Raw genomic sequence first — 21,602 nt, forward strand, 5'->3', positions numbered from 1 at the left:
ACCGTGGTGCAGTGGGAGCCAGCGGTAGAGAAGGGTAGGGTCGGCTCGCTGAGCGAGTCCGTTCACCCTGGCGGGACTGTTTGTCGTGAGAGAAGCTGGCCGAGAGGGCCGGGGCCTGTACTACACTTCCCAGGAGGCTGTGCGCCGCGGCAGGTCACGTGACGGGAGCGCGGGCTTTGGAAGGCGGCGGAGTGAGACGGTATCAGCGGCTAGTGCCTAGGAGGCGGCGGCGCTGAGGAGGGAGTTGGGCTGAGATCTGTCCTGGGCCACGCCGGAGCGCCCCAGAGGCCAGGTGAGACCCTCCGGAAGCGTCTCCGAGAGCGGCGGGCCGTTTTGCATCGGGTGCTGGGGAAGGCCGGCGGCTGCCGCGGGCGGGGCGGAGCGAGCGCGGGATTCGCAGTCAGGCGAGCCCGCCACTTTTTCCGCTATGAGCCCCGGGCCAGTCGCTTAACTTCCGAGCCTCTTTCATCATTTGTAGAAAGAAGATAATTCCCAGCTCATGAGGTCGTTGTGTATTGTGACTAAGCTCCTGGAGGAGAGACATTTTTTTGAGCTGCACTCGTTCACATCCCTTTCCTGCCTGCGTTTGTCGGACGCAGCGGGAGGATGCCCGGCTGACGAGGCGTTGTCCCCTCGGTCCACGTTCTAGCAAAGCAGGCAGCTTGAGGCACGAACCAAAGGATCGAGTGGGTTCTGCAGGGAGAACGTTTACAGAGCACCGTTTGTCGGGGGTTTTTTGTCTGTTATCTCAGTTAACTCTCAGGAGGCCTTAGTATTAATTGAGTGGACTTCCTTACCGGACTGTACGTTTCTTGACGATGGGAGCCTTGTCTTGTTCTTCTCATCTTCCGAGGTGCTGACTTGGTGTCGTTTTGTTGTGCTAGATACGTTTAGCCGAGGGCGTGAAGTTGGTGAGGTAGCACCCCTGGTAACCCTTCCTCCTTTTGCATCCTTTAAGTTCCTCCTTGTCTTACCTGCCTTTCTCTTTTAGCTGTCTCTCTGTATTGCTATGGGAATTCAAGGACTGGCCAAACTGATTGCCGACGTGGCCCCCAGTGCCATCCGGGAGAATGACATCAAGAGCTACTTTGGCCGCAAGGTGGCTATCGATGCCTCCATGAGCATTTATCAGTTCCTAATAGCTGTTCGCCAAGGGGGGGATGTGCTGCAGAATGAGGAGGGTGAGACCACCAGCCACCTGATGGGCATGTTCTACCGCACCATCCGCATGATGGAGAACGGCATCAAGCCCGTGTACGTCTTTGACGGCAAGCCGCCACAGCTCAAGTCAGGGGAGCTGGCCAAACGCAGCGAGCGGCGGGCTGAGGCGGAGAAGCAGCTGCAGCAGGCCCAGGCTGCTGGGGCCGAAGGGGAGGTGGAGAAGTTTACGAAGCGGCTGGTGAAGGTCACCAAGCAGCACAATGATGAGTGCAAGCATCTCCTGAGCCTCATGGGCATCCCATACCTCGATGCGCCCAGCGAGGCTGAGGCCAGCTGTGCCGCCCTGGTGAAGGCCGGCAGAGTCTATGCCGCGGCCACCGAGGACATGGATTGCCTGACCTTTGGCAGCCCTGTGCTCATGCGGCACCTGACCGCTAGCGAGGCCAAGAAGCTGCCCATCCAGGAGTTCCACCTGAGCCGGATTCTGCAAGAGCTGGGCCTGAGCCAGGAGCAGTTTGTGGATCTGTGCATCCTGCTGGGCAGCGACTACTGTGAGACCATTCGGGGCATTGGGCCCAAGCGGGCCGTGGACCTCATCCAGAAGCACAAGAGCATCGAGGAGATCGTGCGTCGGCTCGACCCCAACAAGTACCCTGTGCCAGAAAATTGGCTCCACAAGGAGGCCCAGCAGCTCTTCCTGGAGCCCGAGGTGCTGGACCCGGAATCTGTGGAGCTGAAGTGGAGCGAGCCAAATGAAGAAGAGCTCGTCAAGTTCATGTGTGGTGAAAAGCAGTTCTCCGAGGAGCGAATCCGCAGCGGGGTCAGGAGGCTGAGCAAGAGCCGCCAGGGCAGCACCCAGGGCCGCCTGGATGATTTCTTCAAGGTGACTGGCTCCCTCTCTTCAGCTAAGCGCAAGGAGCCAGAACCCAAGGGGTCCGCTAAGAAGAGGGCAAAGACTGGGGCAGCAGGGAAGTTCAAAAGGGGAAAATAAACGGGTTTCCCTTCATTATACCTCCTTGACCCCAGAATGTCTGCCGTGTTGTACCCGCAAGAGCTGGCGCTGGAGAGACCTCCGTGGGGGTGGGGAGGGGCTTGCATTGCTTCCCTAGCACCACCCTGCTCAGTAGTGCTTTTCCCTTTGTTACTTGATCTCATGGCAGGAAGGCCACAGAGGTTTGTTGTTTTCTTCTTTTTTAGCTCAGGAAAGTATGTCAGGCTCAAGCCACCTCTCAGGCAATATAATGGACACTGAATCCATTGTTAGTGAAAGTGATAGCAGCAAGTTTTGAGGAAGAAAGAGGGAGATAAATGGTGGAGACAAAAGACTGGAAATGATTTCCTGCCTGGCCAACTGGTGGCTGGTGGGAGGTGACCGTGGGACTAGACTGTGCTTCTCTTTGGCTCAGCCGTGACCCACCCTGAAGGGTAGCCATCAGGAAGATGCAGTCTTAAACAGATGGGAAGAGCTGCCGAGAAATAAGATAGGCAGAGTCCCTGGAGTTGGCAACAAGGGCTTGATTACCAGCTGTGTGTCCTGAGGTGGGCAGAAACTTGAACTTGCTATGTACATAACTCTAGTTTTTACAGTGGTTATTCAGAGGCATAAAGTGGTGGTGCTTCACATGGCCTCTGAGGCAGTTGAGTTGAAACTTTGGGATAAGATGCTGGGTTTTTTGTTGTGAAAGATATGAGGAGAAAAGAGTCAATAAAATTATAAAAGTAACCAGAATGTCCTGTTCTTTGAGAACATTTGAAGACATCTCAAGTGCCCCAGGTTTCAGGCAGTATAAAATGTTCTTTTCACTCCAAGTTAACGTGCTGGAATTGCACTGTAGTAATGGGTGGTTTGAGAGTGGCCACAAGATGGCACCGTGCTCCATAGAATGGCCAAAGCAGCTTTGGCAGCACTTCAGCCATTTAGAGGATGATGCCTAGTTTATCTTGCTGGGAAAGGAGTTTTAATAAATTGAACGAATTTCTAGTTTTCCACCTACTGTGTGAGATAGAGGAGCTCCTTTGAGAAATCCTCACAATTTAGATCAACTACTTCATAGCATCCAAGCATTTACTTTACCAGTTTGTAAATCGTGAAAGCTGCCATTCAAAAATCACTTTCTTTAAAAAAAAAAAAAAAAAAAAATCACTTTCTTGTTCCCTTTGTGATGTCAACTTCAGGTTACTGTATTTCATAGAGGTGGAATGTTTTTGTACTGAAATTTTTATAATCCTAATAAAACTTGATGGGGGCTGTCCTGTTTGAGTTTCTAATTTTGTAGCATTCCTATCACTTACTGCCATTTAAAGTTAACCAAGGACGCTTAAGTGGTCTGAAATTTAAGTTGACAATATTTCAACAGATTAAGCAGGTAGAAGACTAAAGACTAGTAGTTTTCAAACTCTTGATCTTAGTTATCTCTTCACTGCTCTGTCTCTAGCAGTTGACAAATGAAACCAATTTTCCAGATTGAAGCAAGCCACACAACTTATTTGAGCTCCGTTTTTTTTTTTTGGCTGCACCACGCAGTATGCGAGATCTTCATTCCCCGACCAGAGCTCAGACCTGTGCCCCCTGCAGTGGAAGTGTGGAGTCCTAACCACTGGACCGCCAGGGAATTTCCCTGAGTTCCATTTTCTCATCCAGGTAATTTGATTCTAAGCCTGCAGTAATGGTGATGGGGACCAGAGGTGGGCAGACTTAGGTGTTACCACCTCAGCGCAGTAGCTCTAGTTAAGGGCCTGTCCCCTGTGGTAGCAGGTAGTGTGGTTTGTTTTCCTTTTGTTTTTGAAGTTGAGTTACCTGGTCTTTTCCAGTTTATTAACCACTGCAGGGAAAATCAATCCTGCAAATTCTATTTAGCACTTTTTTTAAAAATAAATTTATTTTTATTTATATTTATTTTTGGCTGCACTGGGTCTAAGTAGCTGCGCGGGCTTTCTCTAGTTGTGGCGACTGGGGGCTACTCTTCGTTGTGGTGCGCAGGCTTCTCACTGCGGTGGCTTCTCTTGTTGCAGAGCATGTGCTCTAGGCACGCGGGCTCAGTAGTTGTGGCTCGCAGGCTCTAGAGCACAGGCTCAGTAGTTGTGGCGTATTAGTTGCTCTGCGGCATGTGGGATCTTCCCAGACCAGGGCTCGAACCCGTGTCCCCTGCATTGGCAGGTGGATTCTTAACCATTGTGCCACCAGGGAAGCCCTGGCACATTCTAATATTCTCGCTTGGAGAGGAGAGCTGTTCTAGTAGGGCAGTGGTTAAAAGGGCATTGCTTTGCAGTCCAGCTCTGAGGTGTTATGCCTTACAGAGATTTAGGCAAAAAGGAAACTTATGGAGACTACCTACACAGACTATCAGAGTTTAAAAGGGTGAGGGCATCGCCTCATGGTAGAAGGAAGCAGTCCACTAAACACTAGAATTCACTAGCACACACAGTCTAGCATTGGAACACGTGGGTATCATGGGAATGGGCTGGCCTTTCTTCTCCTTGCCACAGCCCACCTGTGCCTTGGTGTTTCCACAGCAGCCTGATGATCCTCCCTCTGCCCCAAGGGACTTCAACAAGGGGGACTCAGTATGGGGACTCATATTCGGAAAGAAGTGAGAGCCAGAGGTGGAGAGTAACTTGTAGCAGAGGTACAGGGACTCCTGTCAACAGATGCAGGAGAGCATCATGGATTGTAACAGCCTTCGTTTGGTCAAAATTACCTTTATTTCTGTTTTTACTCCACTGGCATGTGGTAACAAAATTGGCACACACAAAAAGGATGCTGATATTGGGTCTAATTAAAATGCCTCCGGCAAAGTGGTAGGAAGATGGAAGTAACAAAGATAAGCATATAAGTTGGAGTTTTTAAAAAGTGAGTTCAAATGTTAGTTCTGCCACATCTATGACCAGAGGCAACTTATCCTCTCTAATCCTGTTTTCTCGTGTCGTTTGGATTTGCGATCACTCATGTTACCTTGCAACGTCTGAGCTTTTTGTCACTAGCCTGTCCCTTTGTGGCCATGTGAGACCACAGTGGTCCAGGCTAAGGAGAGAAGGCCACAGTGGTTGAGGTGCTTTGAGGGCTCGGACTTGGCTCAGTAAGTTTCACTAGCTTTGCTCAGATTGGGCAGCCTGGGCCCAAAGCCAGATGGCTTGATAGGCTGGGTTCAGCACCTATTCTGGAATGAAGGAGCCAATGAAAGTAGAACTCTCCAATTCTGCTCCTAATTGTTCTACCCAGACTGTTTTAAGCCAGGTTCTGCCCAAATGGAAAAGATCTAAAATCTTCTGTAACCTGTTCTGCCGTGTGTGCGTGTGTGTGGTTAAGTCTGTCTTTGTTTTGACCAACCTCTAAGTAACCACAACAGCCTTTCCATTAGGTGGTGCCTCTAATCCCACCCCAACATGCCTTAGGACCTTCATCTCCCTGATTACCATTCTCATCTCCTTGCCATTCCTTTCCTAAACTAAATATGAATTCTCCCAGGTCTCTGCTTTTTCCTTGTAGTTTAAGGTACTTTCTTTCCAGTGTCCAAAATGCTCAATATGCTTCGAGTAGATGCTGTTGGGACAGGTGAATGATCCCCTCACCTCACCTGCAAGGCTGTGGGTGTGGGAAGGGGAGAGGGTGTGAATGTTGGTAACCCATGGGGCACAGTCCTGTGTTCACTCTCTAGAGATGGGTTAAACTGTTTCTATCTTTTAAAAAAACAGGAGATTAAAAAAATTGTATTTCAGTATTAGACTGATACACCTTTAAGAGATTCTCCTTAATTCCTACCTGGTCTCCAGCAGAGAAAGGTACTTGAACAGAATTGCCAGAGTAAGGATGCTGAAGGGCAGCCATGATGATCACAAACGTCTGTGTTTTTCCCTTCCTATTTCCGGTTGGAACTATGAAGTCATTACACTTAACCCACTGCTCCTGCTCAAAAGTAATGCTGTAACATAATTTAGGTTATGGAAAATCTCGTACGGCCCTTATATTCTTTATGACTGAACCCTGCGTTTTCGTCATGACTGGTAATTCACCCTCTCCCAGCTTGGTCACTTTGTGCTCACTAACTGCTACTTTATTAAATTTGGAATTACAGGTCGGGAAGCAAAGGGAAACCACTGGGAGCCCGTTTGTTCCTATGGAGGAGAAGACTAAGTGCCCCGTCTGCCCACCTGCTTATGGAGCAAGAAGTAGACTCCCCATCCTAGGAGTGTTCTCTCCCTTGGGTGGTGGTCATTCGCTCCCTTGGGTGGTGGTCAAAAGAGGTGAATCAAAAGCTGGAAGGATTTTTAATGGCCAGCGACTCTCTGCTGGCTGTTTTGGCAAGCCCTGGGACCTTATGCTCCTTTGGTACCCTGGATGGAATGTGGGACCAAATCCTGTAGTGCCAGCATCCTTCAGGGCCAGATGCCTCCAACACCAAAGCCCTGGCCTTTGCCCTCCCTGCTTCTAAAAGTGGAAAAATTGCTTCTCCAGGAGCCTGAGGCAGACATGGGTCACACCTAGCCCTAGAGTGAGCCAAGCTGCCAGGCCTCAGGTGCTAATGCTTCCTTTCTAAATCTTGCCCAGAAGGTTCAGCTGCTCTGTCCTCCTCCAGCCTGCGAACCTCTGAGGTTTGCAAGCAAGAGTGGAGAAGGCACTGAGAAGTGGACCAGTGGGATGAGCTCCTCCCTTTCCTGGATGGAATTTTTTTTTTTTTTGGCCACACCACGCGGCATGTGGGGTCTTCGTTCCCCAACCAGGGATTGAACCCACGCCCCCTGCATTGCAAGCACAGAGTTTTAACCACTGGACCGCCAGGGAAGTCCCCTGGGTGGAATTTTAGTGCTAAATCTCTTCCTGATTTCTGGGCTTGGTAGACCCTCCCTATTCTAACACCCTCCTGACTCCCTCTTTGGCCACCAACCACTTGCATCTGCTAAACAAAAAATGAAACAAAACTTTCACATCCCTGTCCCAACAGCTCCACCCCTCCTTCCAGGGGGCTTGCGCACCCCTCTTTGGGTCTTAGATCTGTGCCTAGAAGATAAAGGGGAGGGGTTTGAGTCAGAGCCTTTATCTCCTCAAACCCACCCCCTCTGAGTGTTAGGATTGTAGTGGCATTGTCCCCAAGCCCCCCTCTGCTTTGGCTCCAAGGCTCTTCTTCCAGATGGGAGGCTGCTCTTACTGGTGGAGATAGGCATCTAGCCAGAGCTGCCCGGACTCTCTCAGTGAGCTGAGGGGACAAGATGGGAGCAGGTGGTGAGGGAGACAGAGTGGAGAGGAGCCCCAAAGCCATACCCGCCAGAAGTGCAGCAGTGAGGCCCTTCCAGAGGTAAGGCCCCCTTGACGTGAGCACTCGCCTCCCCTTTGCTTCTGAGAAAGGGCTTGGGCCATGGCACTGAGAGCAAAGGCCCAAACTGGCCACAAGACCAACAGAGCACCTGGCCTTGGTGACCTCCATTCCAGACGACCTGGGGACACCTTCCTGTGGCTCCCACCCCATACTTCACCACTGACCCCACTGCCCTGCCCTCTTCCGGCCCTCCCAGCCCTCTTCCCAGGCTCAGATACTCACTGGACAATGTCGGCAAAGGCTGAGAACAGGGGCTTGGACTGGTACTCTATGCCATGCTTGGCACACAGGGACTGCACCAGGGGAGCCACTCTGTGGTAACTGTGTCGAGGCATCGTGGGGAAAAGACTTCACGGAGAACAGGGGACAGTCAGTGGCTCCAGCTCCTCTGGCCCCCCATCCCCCTCCTACGTGGACCCTCCCCAGGTCCCTGCTTCCCAGGCCTCCCTACTCACTGGTGCTCAATCTGGAAGTTGAGGTGGCCACTGAACCAGTCATTGAAGGCCGACTTATGGACATTGCATGTTGCCTGGAGCTGGAGGAGAAGGTCGGGGGAGCATGGCTCTGGGTACCAGATGGAAAGGCCAGCCCAGCCTTCTCCAGGCAAAGCTGGCCTGTCCCTGGTCACTCCCTTCTCCACGTGGTGGCAGGAGAGAAGCTTCAAGCTAACGAGGCAAGGTTTGGGAGCGTCTGTTGTTACCACCGCCCACCCCCTACCCTGGGTCTGTGCCCATCCACCCTTCTTATTAGTTGCGCCCAGGTCTTCCAAGTGACTGTCCCTCACCTGGGTGGAGACCCAGTCCACGTTCCTGTCGTAATCAATGTGCATGGGGATGTGGTTCATCTGTGTCACCCACACAAACCAGTTGCTTTCCAGGAACCTGGTGGACACGGCACCCAGACAAAACCAGTACAAGCAGAGCCCAGAGTTCTGACTCTCGCTCAGAAGCTGCTCCAACCCCGCCACCTTCCCCAACCAACGCCCCCAGACCAGACTGGTTACTCCCACACATCTGCTTCTCTGCGCCGCTCCCTCCTCCCCCATCAAGTACTACCTGACCATGAAGAAGAGGCCCAGGAAGCCTTTCAGTCCCAGCAGCGGCACATAAGTGAGGAAGATGCGGACGTAGAAGCTGATCATCCAGGCCAAGTCCTGCAGCGAGAGGCAGAGCCCTGTGGCGGCACAAAGCACCTCTCCTCTCACGGCACTTGTTCCTCTGCGTGGAGCAGCCATCCTCCCCGGTCCTCAGACTGGAGTGCTCACGGCAGCCTCTCTCAGCTGCCCGTCCGGCACCATCTAGCTCCGCTCCGTTCCTAGTGGCGCCCCCAGCCCGCCTTGCCTGTTTCCTTCACAGGTGCCAGGTCTCCCTGCCTCCACTTCCTCCCAACCCGTCTCCATCCTTCACCCCTTCACTCACTTCTACGCTGCCAAGTGAGTCTTCCAGGATCGTGGCTCAGTCTGTGCCAGTGCCCTGATCAAATCGCTGATCAGTTTTCTGCACCACCCTCCTCCCCTGACACCCGAGTCCACCACATGTCCAGTGCCCAGATTCGCCCCTTAATTCCCAGCTTCTCTGCTCAAAGTCCATCCCGACTCCCCCGCCTCCGCCTGTCCTCCAAGGCCAGCTAGGTAAGTGACTTCGCGAGGTCTTTTCTGATGCCTCCCATCCAGCCGGATGCAGTCAGGCCCCTTTCGAAATCCCCAAACCTCCTGCCTGTACCTCTTGTCTGGTGTCAACCACATCCTGTTTCATCAGAAGTTTCCTGACTGAAGGTGCCGTCTCTTTTTCATCTTCCCCCTCCCCAGCCTGGCCCCTGCTTTATGCCGAGCACAGTAACCTCAGGAGATAACTCGCTGAATTAAATAGGGCAGGAGTCAGGTTGCCTGCTGAGCCCAAATCATCTCACCTAGAGATAAGGAAGGGTCTATACCTGGTTCTGTCACTTTGCTCTAAATTAGGTCTGGAATAAATCTCAGTGGGACCTCCCCTGGAGAACCCCCTTCCCATCCCTCAGGGTACTGGAGACAAAGGATGTGGGATTTGGGGGCCATGGATACTTACCACCCACTTCTTCCTCTGAATGACAAAATAGAAAATATACCACTGGAAGTAGAGAGGCAGCAAGGCCGGGGGCCCAACTGAGGAGGAAATGGACACGATGGGGGAGGTGTGAGCAGCACTGAAGGGTCACTAAAGGGCCAGTTGGTGCTGGACAGATGGCCTCCAGCACAGGGCTGCCCCTCTGCCATCTCCTCCTGTTGCCCCTCCAGCCGCCTCGGCAGTCCTCAATCCACTGGAACCGACAGGCGCTGAAGGTGGGCATGAATGCAAGTCTGAAGAAAGCAGAATCTCCCAGTGGATGCTGAGAGGGTGAGGTGGGGGGAACGTGGCATTCTCTTCCATGGAAAAGGATGGCTGGGGAGACAAGCTCCATGCACGGAACTTGCTCTGCTCCCGTGCCTTTGAAAAGGTACTGCTCATCCTCCCGGAGTTGCGCCGCCCGCAGCCCTGCCCCTACCAGGGGCCTTCCTCCTGGCCCTGCGCCTGTCCCTGCAATCATCTGCCCTGTGCTCCTGGCTGCTCCACCACGCAGATGAAGGGACAGGAGCAGGAAAGGGTGCGTGTTGAGTTGGGGGGACCCTGCCCATCCTTCACAGGCTGAAAGCTCTCTCCCCTGGACTAGGGAGACAAGCGTGTGCCACCCGACCTGAAGCAGCCTGGAGGTCGGCTGTGGAGAGGGGCGGAGGAGCTTCTCTCAGAACTGGGAGTTGAAGTGGGTCCTGTCCTATGTGCTCGTCGGTTTCCTTCTGTGTCCCTTCTCTGCAGGGCCCTGTTGTCACCTGTGAGCCCGGCATTACAATGCCCACACATGGCTCTTCTATCCTGACGTGCCATGAATTCTAACCTTTTTTCTGGACGTTTCTGCTCCACCCTTCTATCCCTTCCCCCTTTCTCCATAGGGATGGAGTAACAGGCAGTTAAGATAAATTCCTTTGAACGAAAATGGGATCGATGGACTCATCCCCTCCTTTCCTTTAAAAATTTGAATTTTTAAAAGGCTTTAAAAAATTTTAGGCATTATGGAGATTTTTAAAGCAGGGAATATACACAGCAGTCTTCAGAAAGAGCTTAAGACGACCACAGCAATGTTTTCTCCTCAGCTCCCTCTTCAGGTCCAATCCTCCCATTGCTAGTCTATCTACCTTTGTCCTTCTGGGTGTTAGACTGTGTCCCACTGCGTCACCTTGGCCCTGGCCTGTTTGACAAGATTTAAAGTGAGGTTTCAGGCTTAGTCGGGATGGCCCCCCACCATTCAGTTCCCTTGTGGAAGCCAGGGTGAGGCTGGAGGAACTAGTTTGCCCCCAACACGAGTGACCTTTGACCAAACATCAGCCTAACTCTTGACTTTGCCCCTTGAGAAGGTAGACTGCCCCCTTGCAGGGGGCACCCTGTTCCAGGTGGAGAACTTCCTCCAGCCTTCACTTCAAGTACCGTAGTCCCGGGAGGGGCATTTGCTCCTCACATCCTTTCAGCAGCCCCTGCCGAGGCAGCACCCCACCCCCTGCCCCCGGTGCTGGACGAGGACACTCACTCAGGAAAAAGTATCTGTGCTGGTGGTTGTATGGCATGTACTTTTTCTTCTGTTTCCCAAGCTGTGAAGGAAAGCAAACACACATCAGCACCCACAGGCCAGTCACCCATTCCCCTCCCCTTGTGACCCTGGCTTCTCCCTGCTCAGGAGCCAAGGCCTCCTGCGGGGGCCGTCAGCTTGCTGGCGCTGTGGAAGGCTCCAACAAGCCCAGCCTTACCTCCAGCTCCTGGCGCGTGAAGCCCGGGCTGCTGGATTTGCCAAGCGCGCCACACCGTGGCCGCAGCTCGGTGGCCCACACCCACACTTGGCATGGGCACAACGGAGCCTAAAGGTCCTCAGTACTCCTCGTGTTCACCCCGAGACGCCCCTGTCAGGTTTCCAGGCCCCTCCACCTCCCCTTCCTTTCTCCATCTGGTGCTTTTTTGACACCAAGGTCTCCACAGACAACAATTTTTACCCTTATAAGGGCCAGGATCCCCTCTACATCCAGCCCCTGACCTTCTCCAAATCTTTTGGTCTCTTCAAATGTCAACATGAGCTTTATAAAATCCCTTGAAAGCTAAGCACAGTTCGGCAAATATTTGTGGAAAGATTACCAAAATCAGCTTGGCAATCTGAAGGTTCTGGCAAGGTTTTCCCCAGCGGCTGGTGGTGATTTTGTAAGCTGAGTGGCCGTAGAGACAGGCTGGGGCTGCCAGGCTAGCCAGTCGGTCCGGGTCCCCTAGCGGGAGCTCTCAAAACCATGACAGCGAAGCTCTGCGCTCGTGTTCGAGTCATGGCTCCTTCTGTTGCTCGTGTCCTGGTTGGTTCTGGCGACCAGATGACCACAGGGCACAGGAGGAACTCTACCCCAGAGCAGAATGCCAGCTCACCCTTCTTTCATGAGTCCATCTACTGTTTTGACAGAACATTTACTGATACCTTATCCTGTGTCAGGCACTTCTGCTAAACGAAGCCTTCTTTCTCCATTAAGTGATTCATGCAACAATTTATTGAGCATCAATGTGCCCAGCACTGTTCTAGGTGTGAGGATACAGAGATAAATAACACAAAATTCCTACCCTCATGGAGCTTATCACCTGAGGAGAGGAAGCTGGTGATAAACTTGTAGACAGAGCTCAAGGTAATTACAGATAAAAAACAAGAAAATATGACAAAGTGAGGTAGGCAGCGTTTTGGCTAGGGTAGTCCTATATATATAGCCTCCTGGGGCCCTGACATCAGAACTGAGACCTAAATGGTGAGAAGGAGCCAGCAATGCAGACATTTGGGGGAAGAGCATTTAAAGCAGAGGGAACAGAGGTTTGGGATGTTCAAGGGGCAGAAAGAAGGCCAGTGTGGCTGGGAATATAACAGGGGAGAATAGTTGATAAAGCCAGAAAACTAGGGACGGCCGCATCATGTTGAGCCTTAGCCCTGGGAAGGCCACAGTAAGGAGTATAGATTTAATTCCAGTGGGGATGGGAAGCCCTGGATGGCTTTCAGCAGGTGGCACTATCTGCTTTGCGCTTTAAAGGCTCACTCTGGCTAGAGGTGGGGGAATGAACTGTAGAGGGCAGGTAGAGTTGAAGGGAGACCAGTGAGGAGGCTGGAACAATGATCCAGACCTGAGACGGACCAGCCCCGGGGATGGGAGGCAGGGGAGAAGGAGAAGTCGATGGATTGGGATATGTTCTGGAGGCAGCAAGCCTTGCTGATGACCTGGAGGTGGGGGTGAAGTTCACCCCATCCCGAGCAACATTAACTGAGGTATGGGGGAAGCCGGAAGAGGAGCATCTGTCTTGTTTGGTGGGGTGCATGGGCAGAACCCTGGCCTCCTTATTTTGGGACTCTTAGGGAAGGGAGCCCTGTCCGCTGGCTGCCTCTTCGAATGGCAATCAAATTAGGATTGTAATGGCCATTACAACCCTGATAACTGCCCCCCTGTGTTTCAACTCTTGGAGGCCAGAAAGGTTGTATTTCGGGTAAAGTGTCCCCTGCACTTCCTTGTTGTCCAGGAGAGTTGGGAGGCACTGGGGCGGATGCTACTGGGTCAGCCCAGGGATCAGTGCTCAGTCAAACTGGACCCAGTGAGGCTGAACCAAGCGCCAGGCAGCCTGTAGCCCACGCATTTCCTAACAGCCTAACCTCAGCCTCATAACTAGGCAAAAAAAAAAAAAGTTATTTTTTTCCCAGAGCATTCTCTATTTTTAGTGTCTGCAGATAGGAGTTTCCTAAAAACCTTAGTACCAAGAAGCAACAGAAGCAGTGGTGTGAGAAGATTCTCTTCCACTTAAGACTCCCATCTTTTTTAAAAAATATTCTAGTGACACCAGAGGTGCTACCAGAGCCTCATGCTCTGCCCAGTAAATAATCCACACCCTCTAAGGAGCCACCGGAGCCACGGGAGGTCAAGGCTGGTTTGTCATTCGCACACTGTTGGGCATGGAGCAAACCAAGTAAGTCCCTATTTAGGAAGTGGGAAAATTAGGACCTTGTGGCCAGCGGAAACACAAGCCTCAAGCTAGGGGCTCCTGGTGCTAGGACAGCCAGTGCTGCCAGAGCCTTCCCCCAGAGGTCTCCTCATGGCCAGAGAAGAGAGGAGAGCCAGGCCATCTTGAACTCATGCCTGGAACTGAAGTGTATTTAACAACAGTTTAATTCCTGGCGTGTTGAAATGTTATAATGTGTCATGAAGTGGGGGAGGGGGACCTGGCAGAACTCCAACTATAGTCTAGAGCCTTGGGACAAAAGGTTTTATTTTATTATTATTTTTTAATGTTTTGGGTCAAAGGGTTTTAAATTAACTTTTTAAAGAATTCCACTGGCCACTCTCAGCCGTCCATCGCTTTACGCTCACTAAAGGCTCACCAGATCTCCACCCACCCCCAGGCTTTAGCAGCTACATTATAATGGTTGCTCACACCCTCAGATGACAACTCAAACCCAGTGCTGGGGCTTCCCTGGTGGCGCAGTGGTTGAGAATCCGCCTGCCAATGCAGGGGACAAGGGTTCGAGCCCTGGTCCGGGAAGATCCCACATGCCGCGGAGCAACTAAGCTCGTGCACCACAACTGCTGAGCCTGCGCTCTAGAGCCCGTAAGCCACAACTATCGAGCCTGCATGCCACAACTACTGAAGCCTGCGCACCGAGAGCCCCTGCTCCACACAAGAGAAGCCACCGCAATGAGAAGCCCGCTCACCGCAACGAAGAGTAGCCCCCGCTCGCGGCAACTAGAGAAAGCCCGTGTGCAGCAATGAAAAACCCAACGCAACCAAAAATAAAATAAAAAAAAAAAACAAAAACCCAGTGCTGACCACCCTGAAAGTCAGGCTAGGATCAAGCGGGTGGGAAGAATTACTCAGTGAATGAATATTCTAGATAATGGGCATCAGAGAAGAGTAAGCCAGTGTAGTCGTTGTGTAAGAGAGAGGATTACAAAGTGCAGGGGGCTGACTGCCTGGGGTGGGAGTGTCTAAAAAGCACCTGCAAGAAGGGCCATCCATCACCTTCGAGGCCGACAGGGTTGCACAGCAATCTGGTCATCCTTTGGGTCCTTAGCAGCGTGGGGTACCTTTCTGCAACAGCTATTTGCTGACTTGAACTCATGAGGGAGGACAGGTGAGTGTCCTGGGCAGCCTGCTTACTGCCTGTGGCGTCCCACAACTTCCAAACAGCCAGCCAGCCCGGCCCCAATGTCTGGCCCACACTGACAGCACTGTGAGCACTTCCCCGCAAGCCCTGTGTGCTGCCTGGTTCCCATTCTCCGAGACCTTCACCGATACCTCTGCTCACCTCCACCGAGAGGATCTTCCCCAAGGCAAAGAAGAAGGGGTGCATGTTGATGTCCGGGTCTTTGCGGAAGCAGTTGGGCTTGGCATGGTGCTGGAAGTGCAGGTGGTTCCACCAACTGGCAGGGGCCCCCTACAGAAAAGCGGGGCATGAGTATGGAAGCCTGGTGCCCCCCCTCCCCCAGGCAGCCCACCGTCGACTGGAGTTTCAGAGAGCCCCTCCCCATCCCATTGACCTTCAGGTGGCCAATCACGAAATGATGTAGCAGGTGGTTCCATGTAGAGGTGCTGAAGACGGACAGGTGTCCAAAGTCATGCTGCAGCCAGCCAGCCTGGGCCTGGGTGAGAAAGGCTAGCGCTGAGAGCAGCCCACCAGCCCCACATCTGTCTCAACTGACTCGGCCTCTCCCTCTTCCTTCATCTACCTAGGCCTGTGCTGGCCTAACTGAGCACATCAGGAAAGGAGTCAGGAAGCCTGGGTCCTGCTTCTGGCTCCGCCACTGACTCACACGAGAGCTAGGGCAAATCACTACCCCTTCCCTGTTCTTCAGTGTCCCCAGCTCTGGAGTTCTGTGACTTCCACTGGACTGAACATCCAAACTACGGAACAGGACAGAGTGACAAACTCAGGCAAGTAGAAGGCTTAACTAATGGGTTCTGACAGCCAAGTATTAGGGCCCCAGCTGAGAAACCAGAATCTTGGTTCCTGGCACAGCTGGACTGTGACAGAACCTGAACATGAAGTTTAAGAGGAGAAACGCCACGGGAAGAAGGGAGCCCTGGGAGAAGCAGCTGGAGAGGCAGTGGGAGAAATGAAGGTGCACACGTGGTGAAGACGAGCAGATGAAAGCCACACACAACGGAACGTGTGCTCTTTCTGCACCAACTCTCCCGCATGTCCTCAGCTCTGCCCTGGTCACAGGGCTCCTCGGCCTCCTGAGGGGTACAAAGAACTTTCCTCGTGGAAGCTGAGCTGGCTGTGTTCTTGACAAGCCCAGGGCTCTCACCTGAACTGTGCTGAGCAGCACTGCACAGAGGAGGAGGGGCAGGAAGGACGTCCCACAGAGCCAAAGAGTGAGCCAGGCAGCGGCATCCAGCAGCAGGATGTGCAGCAGGTGCAGCAGGAAGAAGACAGGGTTCGCCTTCATGAGCCCCATCCGCTCCACCGTGGCCTGCAGCTCCCGGAACTCCTCAGTCAGCTCTTTCTGTAGAAGAGTGGAGATGGAAAGGGTGTTATTCTCCCCAGATGCAACCCAGCACTGGAGCCAAGGACCCTCTTAAGCTCAAGGCCGTCCCACCAAGGTAGCTGAGGGAAGCCCACGGTCCTAGGTAAAGGTACCACAATGCTGAGGAAGGATGACAGGAGGTGCTGTGGGATCAAGTCTAAGAGCATGTGGTCTTTGGAGTTAAACAGAATTCATTCAAGCCACCGCTCTGCCACTTAGTAATGGCGTGATCCTTGGCCGAGTTGCTTAACCTCTCTGAGACTCAGTTTTCTCATCTGTAACTGTGTGTGGCTGATATGATGTTATGCTTGGCACAGAAGAAGTGCTCGGTCGATAGGTCTCATGTTGAGGATGGGGATGGTGGTGGTGGCCTTGTGAGAACCACAGGTTCCAAAGCCCTGCAACCCAGTGACTATGCAGGAGAAGCAAGGATCTCGAGATTCCCAAGAACTACTGATTGTGGTCACCTGTGATCATATCTAGGCCTTCCTTCTACCCTCTGCCCCTCAACAACCACAGGATCTCCAAACAGCAAACGGGGTCTCACATTCTTAGTGGGCTCAAAGCTGGGCTGCTCCGGAGACAGTTCTCCAATCAGCAGAGAGTTCATATACTTCCTCACAAGGCCTTTGTTGATGTGGAACGCCACAAAGGGATCCTGCAAGTTTGGGGAGAAGGCAGAACAGTGAGCAAGTCAGCCCGGCCCCCCAAGACTTGTGGAGGGCTCACACCAAAGACCATCCTCCTGATCCAGCAAGGAGGCTGTACCCAAGTTCAAAGACCCCACCCCCTCCAGGCAGCTGCCCTTTGAGAGTGCTCAGACCTGTCCCTGGTGTCCACAGCTCAGGATCACCCAACGACTGTGTTCTAGGAAGAAGGGTAGGTACCACGCCAAGGAATAGGAAGCACGGGTAGGGCGACGACAGAAAGACCTGCCTGGGCTGGCCTTTCCTCTAGGTGTCTCATGAAATGTGCTGAGGAAGACTCCCTGTGTCCAACTGGAGGACTTTTGCATTTCTCCCCCTTCCCTCCGCTGCTGTTCTGGTTGGGGGTTCCATATTTCCCTTCCCACTCTGAACACCCCCTGCCCTAGGGCACTAATTTTGGTTACGCAAGGTGGGGTCCTCAGTGACTAGATTAACGAGATTAATGTCCTGAAGGTCAGACAGCCCCAGGCCCAAAGCCACAAGCTTGGAGGCGGAGGGAGCCGGGGCGGAGCCGGCGGCCGGTGGCACCACACATCCGGACCAATCGCGGTCTCCGCTGCGGCCGGCCCCGGCCCTAAATCACACTGCAGGAAGCCTGCTCCGTCTACGCATGCGCCAGTCCACACCTTCGCTTTCGGCCACTGCCTGAGCTCCCCAGTGGTTACTCCGGAGACGAGCACAGGCTCAGGCCTGGACTCCTAGGCCAGCCGCGTCGGAGGGAGGGGCGGGTCCTTACCGCGTTAGGCTGCACCGCCACATCACGGGAACCCTAGTGGCCCGAGGCGCGCTCCGAGATGGCAGGGAGAAAGCTGGGGACAATGGAAGGGGTCACGCCGCTTGGCGAAGGATGGGGTAGGGATATAGGGGGAGGGGACACGGCAAAGCGAACGCTCCAACCTTTGGGTCCCAAGGAGTGGTCCCCCAGCTCTCAAACCCAGAAGGGAAGTGCTAGGTGCTTTAGTTCCGAGAGCACGTTGTCTAGAGAGGGAAGCAACAGAATTGGGGCTGGGACGCGCGCTGGCCCGCAGTGAGGCCTGAGGGAGGAGGGATGCGACCCAGCACCGGGCCTACAGCCCAGGACTGCAAACCGCTGCTGGCCTGAGGCTGCGTGACCTTCCCACAGGATTCCAGGACTGTTCCAGGGCCCTCGCTAAGTGTATGCTGATGCAGCCCCCCCCGCACCCCCACCTTCAGCACGCTGCTCCCACTCTTTTGTGCACGAGCAGGCGCTAGCCCTCTCTGGCCGGTGCTGCCCCTTCCCCACCCTCCGGTCTTCACCCTGTGCAGGGGTTCCTAAGGCAGCGGGCACTAGGTGGCTTCCCCCCTCAGGAAAATCCCCGAGTGTGGTTCCCTCGTTCTCTGCCCTGCTCACGCTCGCCAGTCTAGTCCGGCAGGCTCGGTCCAGACGCGTCTGCGCTTCCATCCCAGCCACCCAGACAGGTCAAGACTTGATCCCTCTCCCTGCCACTGACCCCTCCTCCCTCGGTCTCAGCAGTGCCGCCGTCCGGGGGTTCCACATCCCCGCTGTCCTCCCTCCTACCCCTGCTCCGGGGACTGCCCACGCCTGGGGACCGCAGACTCCTGGCAGCAGACGGAGCGCACGGACCGATGGCGCGGCCCTTTGTTTGTGCGTGCACATTGCCGGCCTCCCTCCCTCCCTACTCCCCAGACTCCACTTTTCGCAGCCTCTCTCCTGCCCTTGCATCCTGTTTTCGCAGCACACCCAATCACCTGGCAACCGGTACGCTCCTGCGCCTCCCGGCTTCTCCCCGAATTAGAGTGTTCGGCCCTGAGTGCCAAATCTCTTGTCTCGCGCGCTGAGCCCCAGGCTCCGACCGCCCGGCCCCGCCTCCTCCCGTTCCCTGGTCTGGCAGCGCTCACCGTGGCGTCCTGCCCCGCGTAGTGGCTGATGACCCGGGAGCCCCCGGGGTGCTGGCGGGTGAACTCGCTGATGTTGTACACCTTCCGGTCAATCACGAGCCACCGCTCTTTGTCGCGTCCCGAGCGCTGCGCCACCTCGTCCCAGGTGAAGTAGCGGGGGGTAGGCCCCTGGGCCGGGGTCTCGGGGGCCATCGGGGCCGGGCGATGCCGCGCACCGACTGGGCAAGGGAGGTCAGGCGCGCGCACGGGACCCGCGGGGTAGCGCGCACCGGCCTCGGTGCTCTGGGAACCGGTTCGCTGGCGCCCGCCTAGAGCTCGCCGCCTGCGCGTCGGGTTTTCAGCAACCGAGGTGGTCGGCGCCGAGCCCCGCTGCGCGCGCTTCTATTGGTCGAGCCGCGTGGCGCGGGGACCCAGTCCCCGCCTTCCCGCCGGCCCCGCGCGGGCGGGCGCTGCAGGAGGGTCGTGGCAGGCCGGCTGAGCGCGGGGACGCGCGCCCCCTCGCGGGCTCTTTGCGGGGGTCGCCGCCGGACCCCACTCTCCGACTCACGCCTGTAGCTGACAGGGGGCGCCGCGGGCAAGATAACGGTTCCTGTGGAGGCTCCTGGGTGCGGGGCCCGGCTCGCGGGGCGGCGGCACCGGGTGCGCGGGCGCCCTGGGCTACTAGGGTAGGGTGGGCTCGGCCGGGTGAGTGGGTGCATGGAGGGCCGGCCTCACGGCCTGGGAGGCCTGCCGGGCCCGCGGGGTTGGAGATTGAGGGGTTTGGTGAGGGGGTGTGGAGAGGGGTTGTCCCACGGGCTTCGTCTTTGGGGTGGGGGCGTCCTCGCCAGTCTCCCGACGCTGACCCTCCAGAGATCCACCTGATGAACTCCCGCCTCCTCGCCACGCCGCTCCACCGGTTGTGCGGCTGGAAGTTAGGAGCCTGAGAACCCTGGGCAATTGAAACAGCGTAATTACGGTTTATCGGTGCTGGGGTGTGGGAGTGGTTAACGCTTTACTTTGCTCAGTATAACATTAAAAATGCCCCACAATTTTCGTAACTCTGTGTGCCTTTTTTGTTTGTTTGCTTTTATTTTTATTTTTTTTCAATTAACTGGGATCCTTAAATAAAAGGAAGTGGCCTAGCATCTCTGGACCTCTGGGAGGCCCTGTGTGAAGAGCCTGGGTCTTCCAGCTGAGGCATCAATGCTCCATCCTGGAGGAACCTGGGAGCCGTAGGAGGCCTTTAAGTAGAGAGATTAGGGGTTCAGAGCTCTGAGCTTTAGGAAGGGGTGAACACAGAGGCTGGGGCCGGGGGTGGGGGGTAGTCAAGAAGCTGTTAGAGTTATGAAGAGATTCAGTTCACGTACTAAATTTTATTTATTCAAAAAACACTTTATAAAGCACTACGTGCCAGGCACTGTTTTTAGTGCTTTGCAAACATTAACTCATTTAATTCTCACAAGAACTCTTTGAGGTAGGAACCTCACTTACAGATGGAGAAATTGAGCCACTGAGAGGTTAAGTATTTTATCACACAGTGAGTGGCAGGACTGAGCTTCGAACCAGCCTGTAGCTCTGCTGTCTCTCCTCTGATTATACTAATGGGATTCTGCAGCCAGGGGAAAGGAAGCCAAGCTTTATTCCATGCACTTGAACTAGGGTCTTTGCCCCTAGGAGTCAGGAGACTAGGAGAAATACAGCTAGATTTCTGGCAGAAAAGGACCTTCATCCATTCAACCCAAATCCCTCATTTCTTGAGATATGAAAATTGAGGTTCAGAATGGGGAAGGGACTTCCCAAGTTCCCAAGGGGAAGCTCCAGTTACGATGCCAGGTAACTGCACCTTGCTCAGGAGTGATGGTCCATGCAGCTGCCCCTCTGCACAGCCAATTTTCCACTTAAATAAAGACTTTGCTGAACAACTTCACGGTGTGTAACACAGGAGGTGGGGGGCAAGGGGCTCGTGAAGGATGAACTCATGGGATTTCCTTAATGCAGTTGTCTTCTTCTTGTTGTATAGAGGATAGACACCTTACAGACCAGTATATTAAACCTACTATTTAACAGATAAGGTGACTGAGATCCAAAGCGTGGGAGCCACACATTTAAAAATAGGACATCTGGGGCTGCAATTTACCCTAGGACTCATTTATACCTTTTAGTTCCTCTCTGCAGGAGTTCCTAAACAGTGGGTTCAATGAACGCGTTTGATATAAGTCCTCCCTGGTTCCAGAAAGAGGCGGCAGTGTCAGTGTTGCTGTCCTTGCTTCTCTGGGCACCTCCTTCCTTCCAGGTCCTTAGACCTGCCTCTATAAAATGGGAGAAGGCAGGCCTGAACAGGCAGGCCCCAGACGTTCGGATTTCCCCAGGAAATTGGTCTGCACTGCCCCAGCCATTGATGTCAGCTTTTTGCTGCTCTTCTAATGCAACTTTACAGTACGAAGGATCTCTATTTAAAATAAAGCAAAAAGGGGAATTCCCTGATGGTCCAGTGGTTAGAACTCCGTGCTTTCACTGCCTAGGGCCCGGGTTCAATCCCTGCTTGGGGAACTAAGATCCCTCAAGCTGAGCGGCGCGGCCAAAAAAAAAAAAAAAAAAAAATTGCAGTGCTGAAAAAATTTTAAACATAGATATTAGTTTATATTTATGAGCATTTTCTTAGGATAAGTTCTATGTGTGTAATTAATGCACTAAGTAAGAACATTTTTAGGCTCCTGTTATGTGTTGACACATTGCTTCTCAGCAAAGTCGGTTTACTGAGCATTTACTGTGGGTTGTTTAGTTTCGCCGCAGCTGCTGTCACCAGAACGAGAAAGGAATGCTGATCTGCCGCTCCCTGGCCAATTGCCTCCCCGCCAATACTGTGAGCTCTAAACATTCAGGAATGAAGCACCACCACTTGGGGTCTCTCCAGGGAGTCTCTCAATCCCCCCACATTCTATCCAAATAATTGTACTATCAACCTACAAGCAA

At 53.7% G+C, this 21,602-nt stretch overlaps 2 protein-coding genes across 2 annotated transcripts; one reads left to right on the top strand and one right to left on the bottom strand.

Moving 5' to 3' along the window:
* Positions 1 to 78: 78 nt before the first annotated feature.
* Positions 79 to 3,429, top strand: FEN1 (flap structure-specific endonuclease 1). Its single transcript, XM_082477933.1, has 2 exons — positions 79 to 292; positions 992 to 3,429. Exon 2 carries the CDS (start codon positions 1,010 to 1,012, stop codon positions 2,150 to 2,152), a length of 1,143 nt encoding a protein of 380 aa, XP_082334059.1. The 5' UTR covers positions 79 to 292; positions 992 to 1,009; the 3' UTR covers positions 2,153 to 3,429.
* Positions 3,430 to 4,844: 1,415 nt separating this feature from the next.
* Positions 4,845 to 19,035, bottom strand: FADS1 (fatty acid desaturase 1). The gene is made up of 12 exons (XM_082477931.1): positions 18,651 to 19,035; positions 16,610 to 16,720; positions 15,844 to 16,041; positions 15,073 to 15,174; positions 14,841 to 14,969; positions 11,067 to 11,127; positions 9,536 to 9,612; positions 8,528 to 8,625; positions 8,257 to 8,353; positions 7,928 to 8,007; positions 7,695 to 7,820; positions 4,845 to 7,352 (listed from the first exon to the last, which is right to left on the bottom strand). The coding sequence occupies exons 1-12, from the start codon at positions 18,840 to 18,842 to the stop codon at positions 7,301 to 7,303; spliced, it is 1,323 nt and encodes a 440-aa protein (XP_082334057.1). The 5' UTR covers positions 18,843 to 19,035; the 3' UTR covers positions 4,845 to 7,300.
* Between the last annotated feature and the right edge of the window lie 2,567 nt (positions 19,036 to 21,602).

This window comes from Balaenoptera physalus, assembly GCF_965194825.1.
Source record: "Balaenoptera physalus genome assembly, chromosome: 10".
NCBI classification, from domain to species: Eukaryota; Metazoa; Chordata; class Mammalia; order Artiodactyla; family Balaenopteridae; genus Balaenoptera; species Balaenoptera physalus.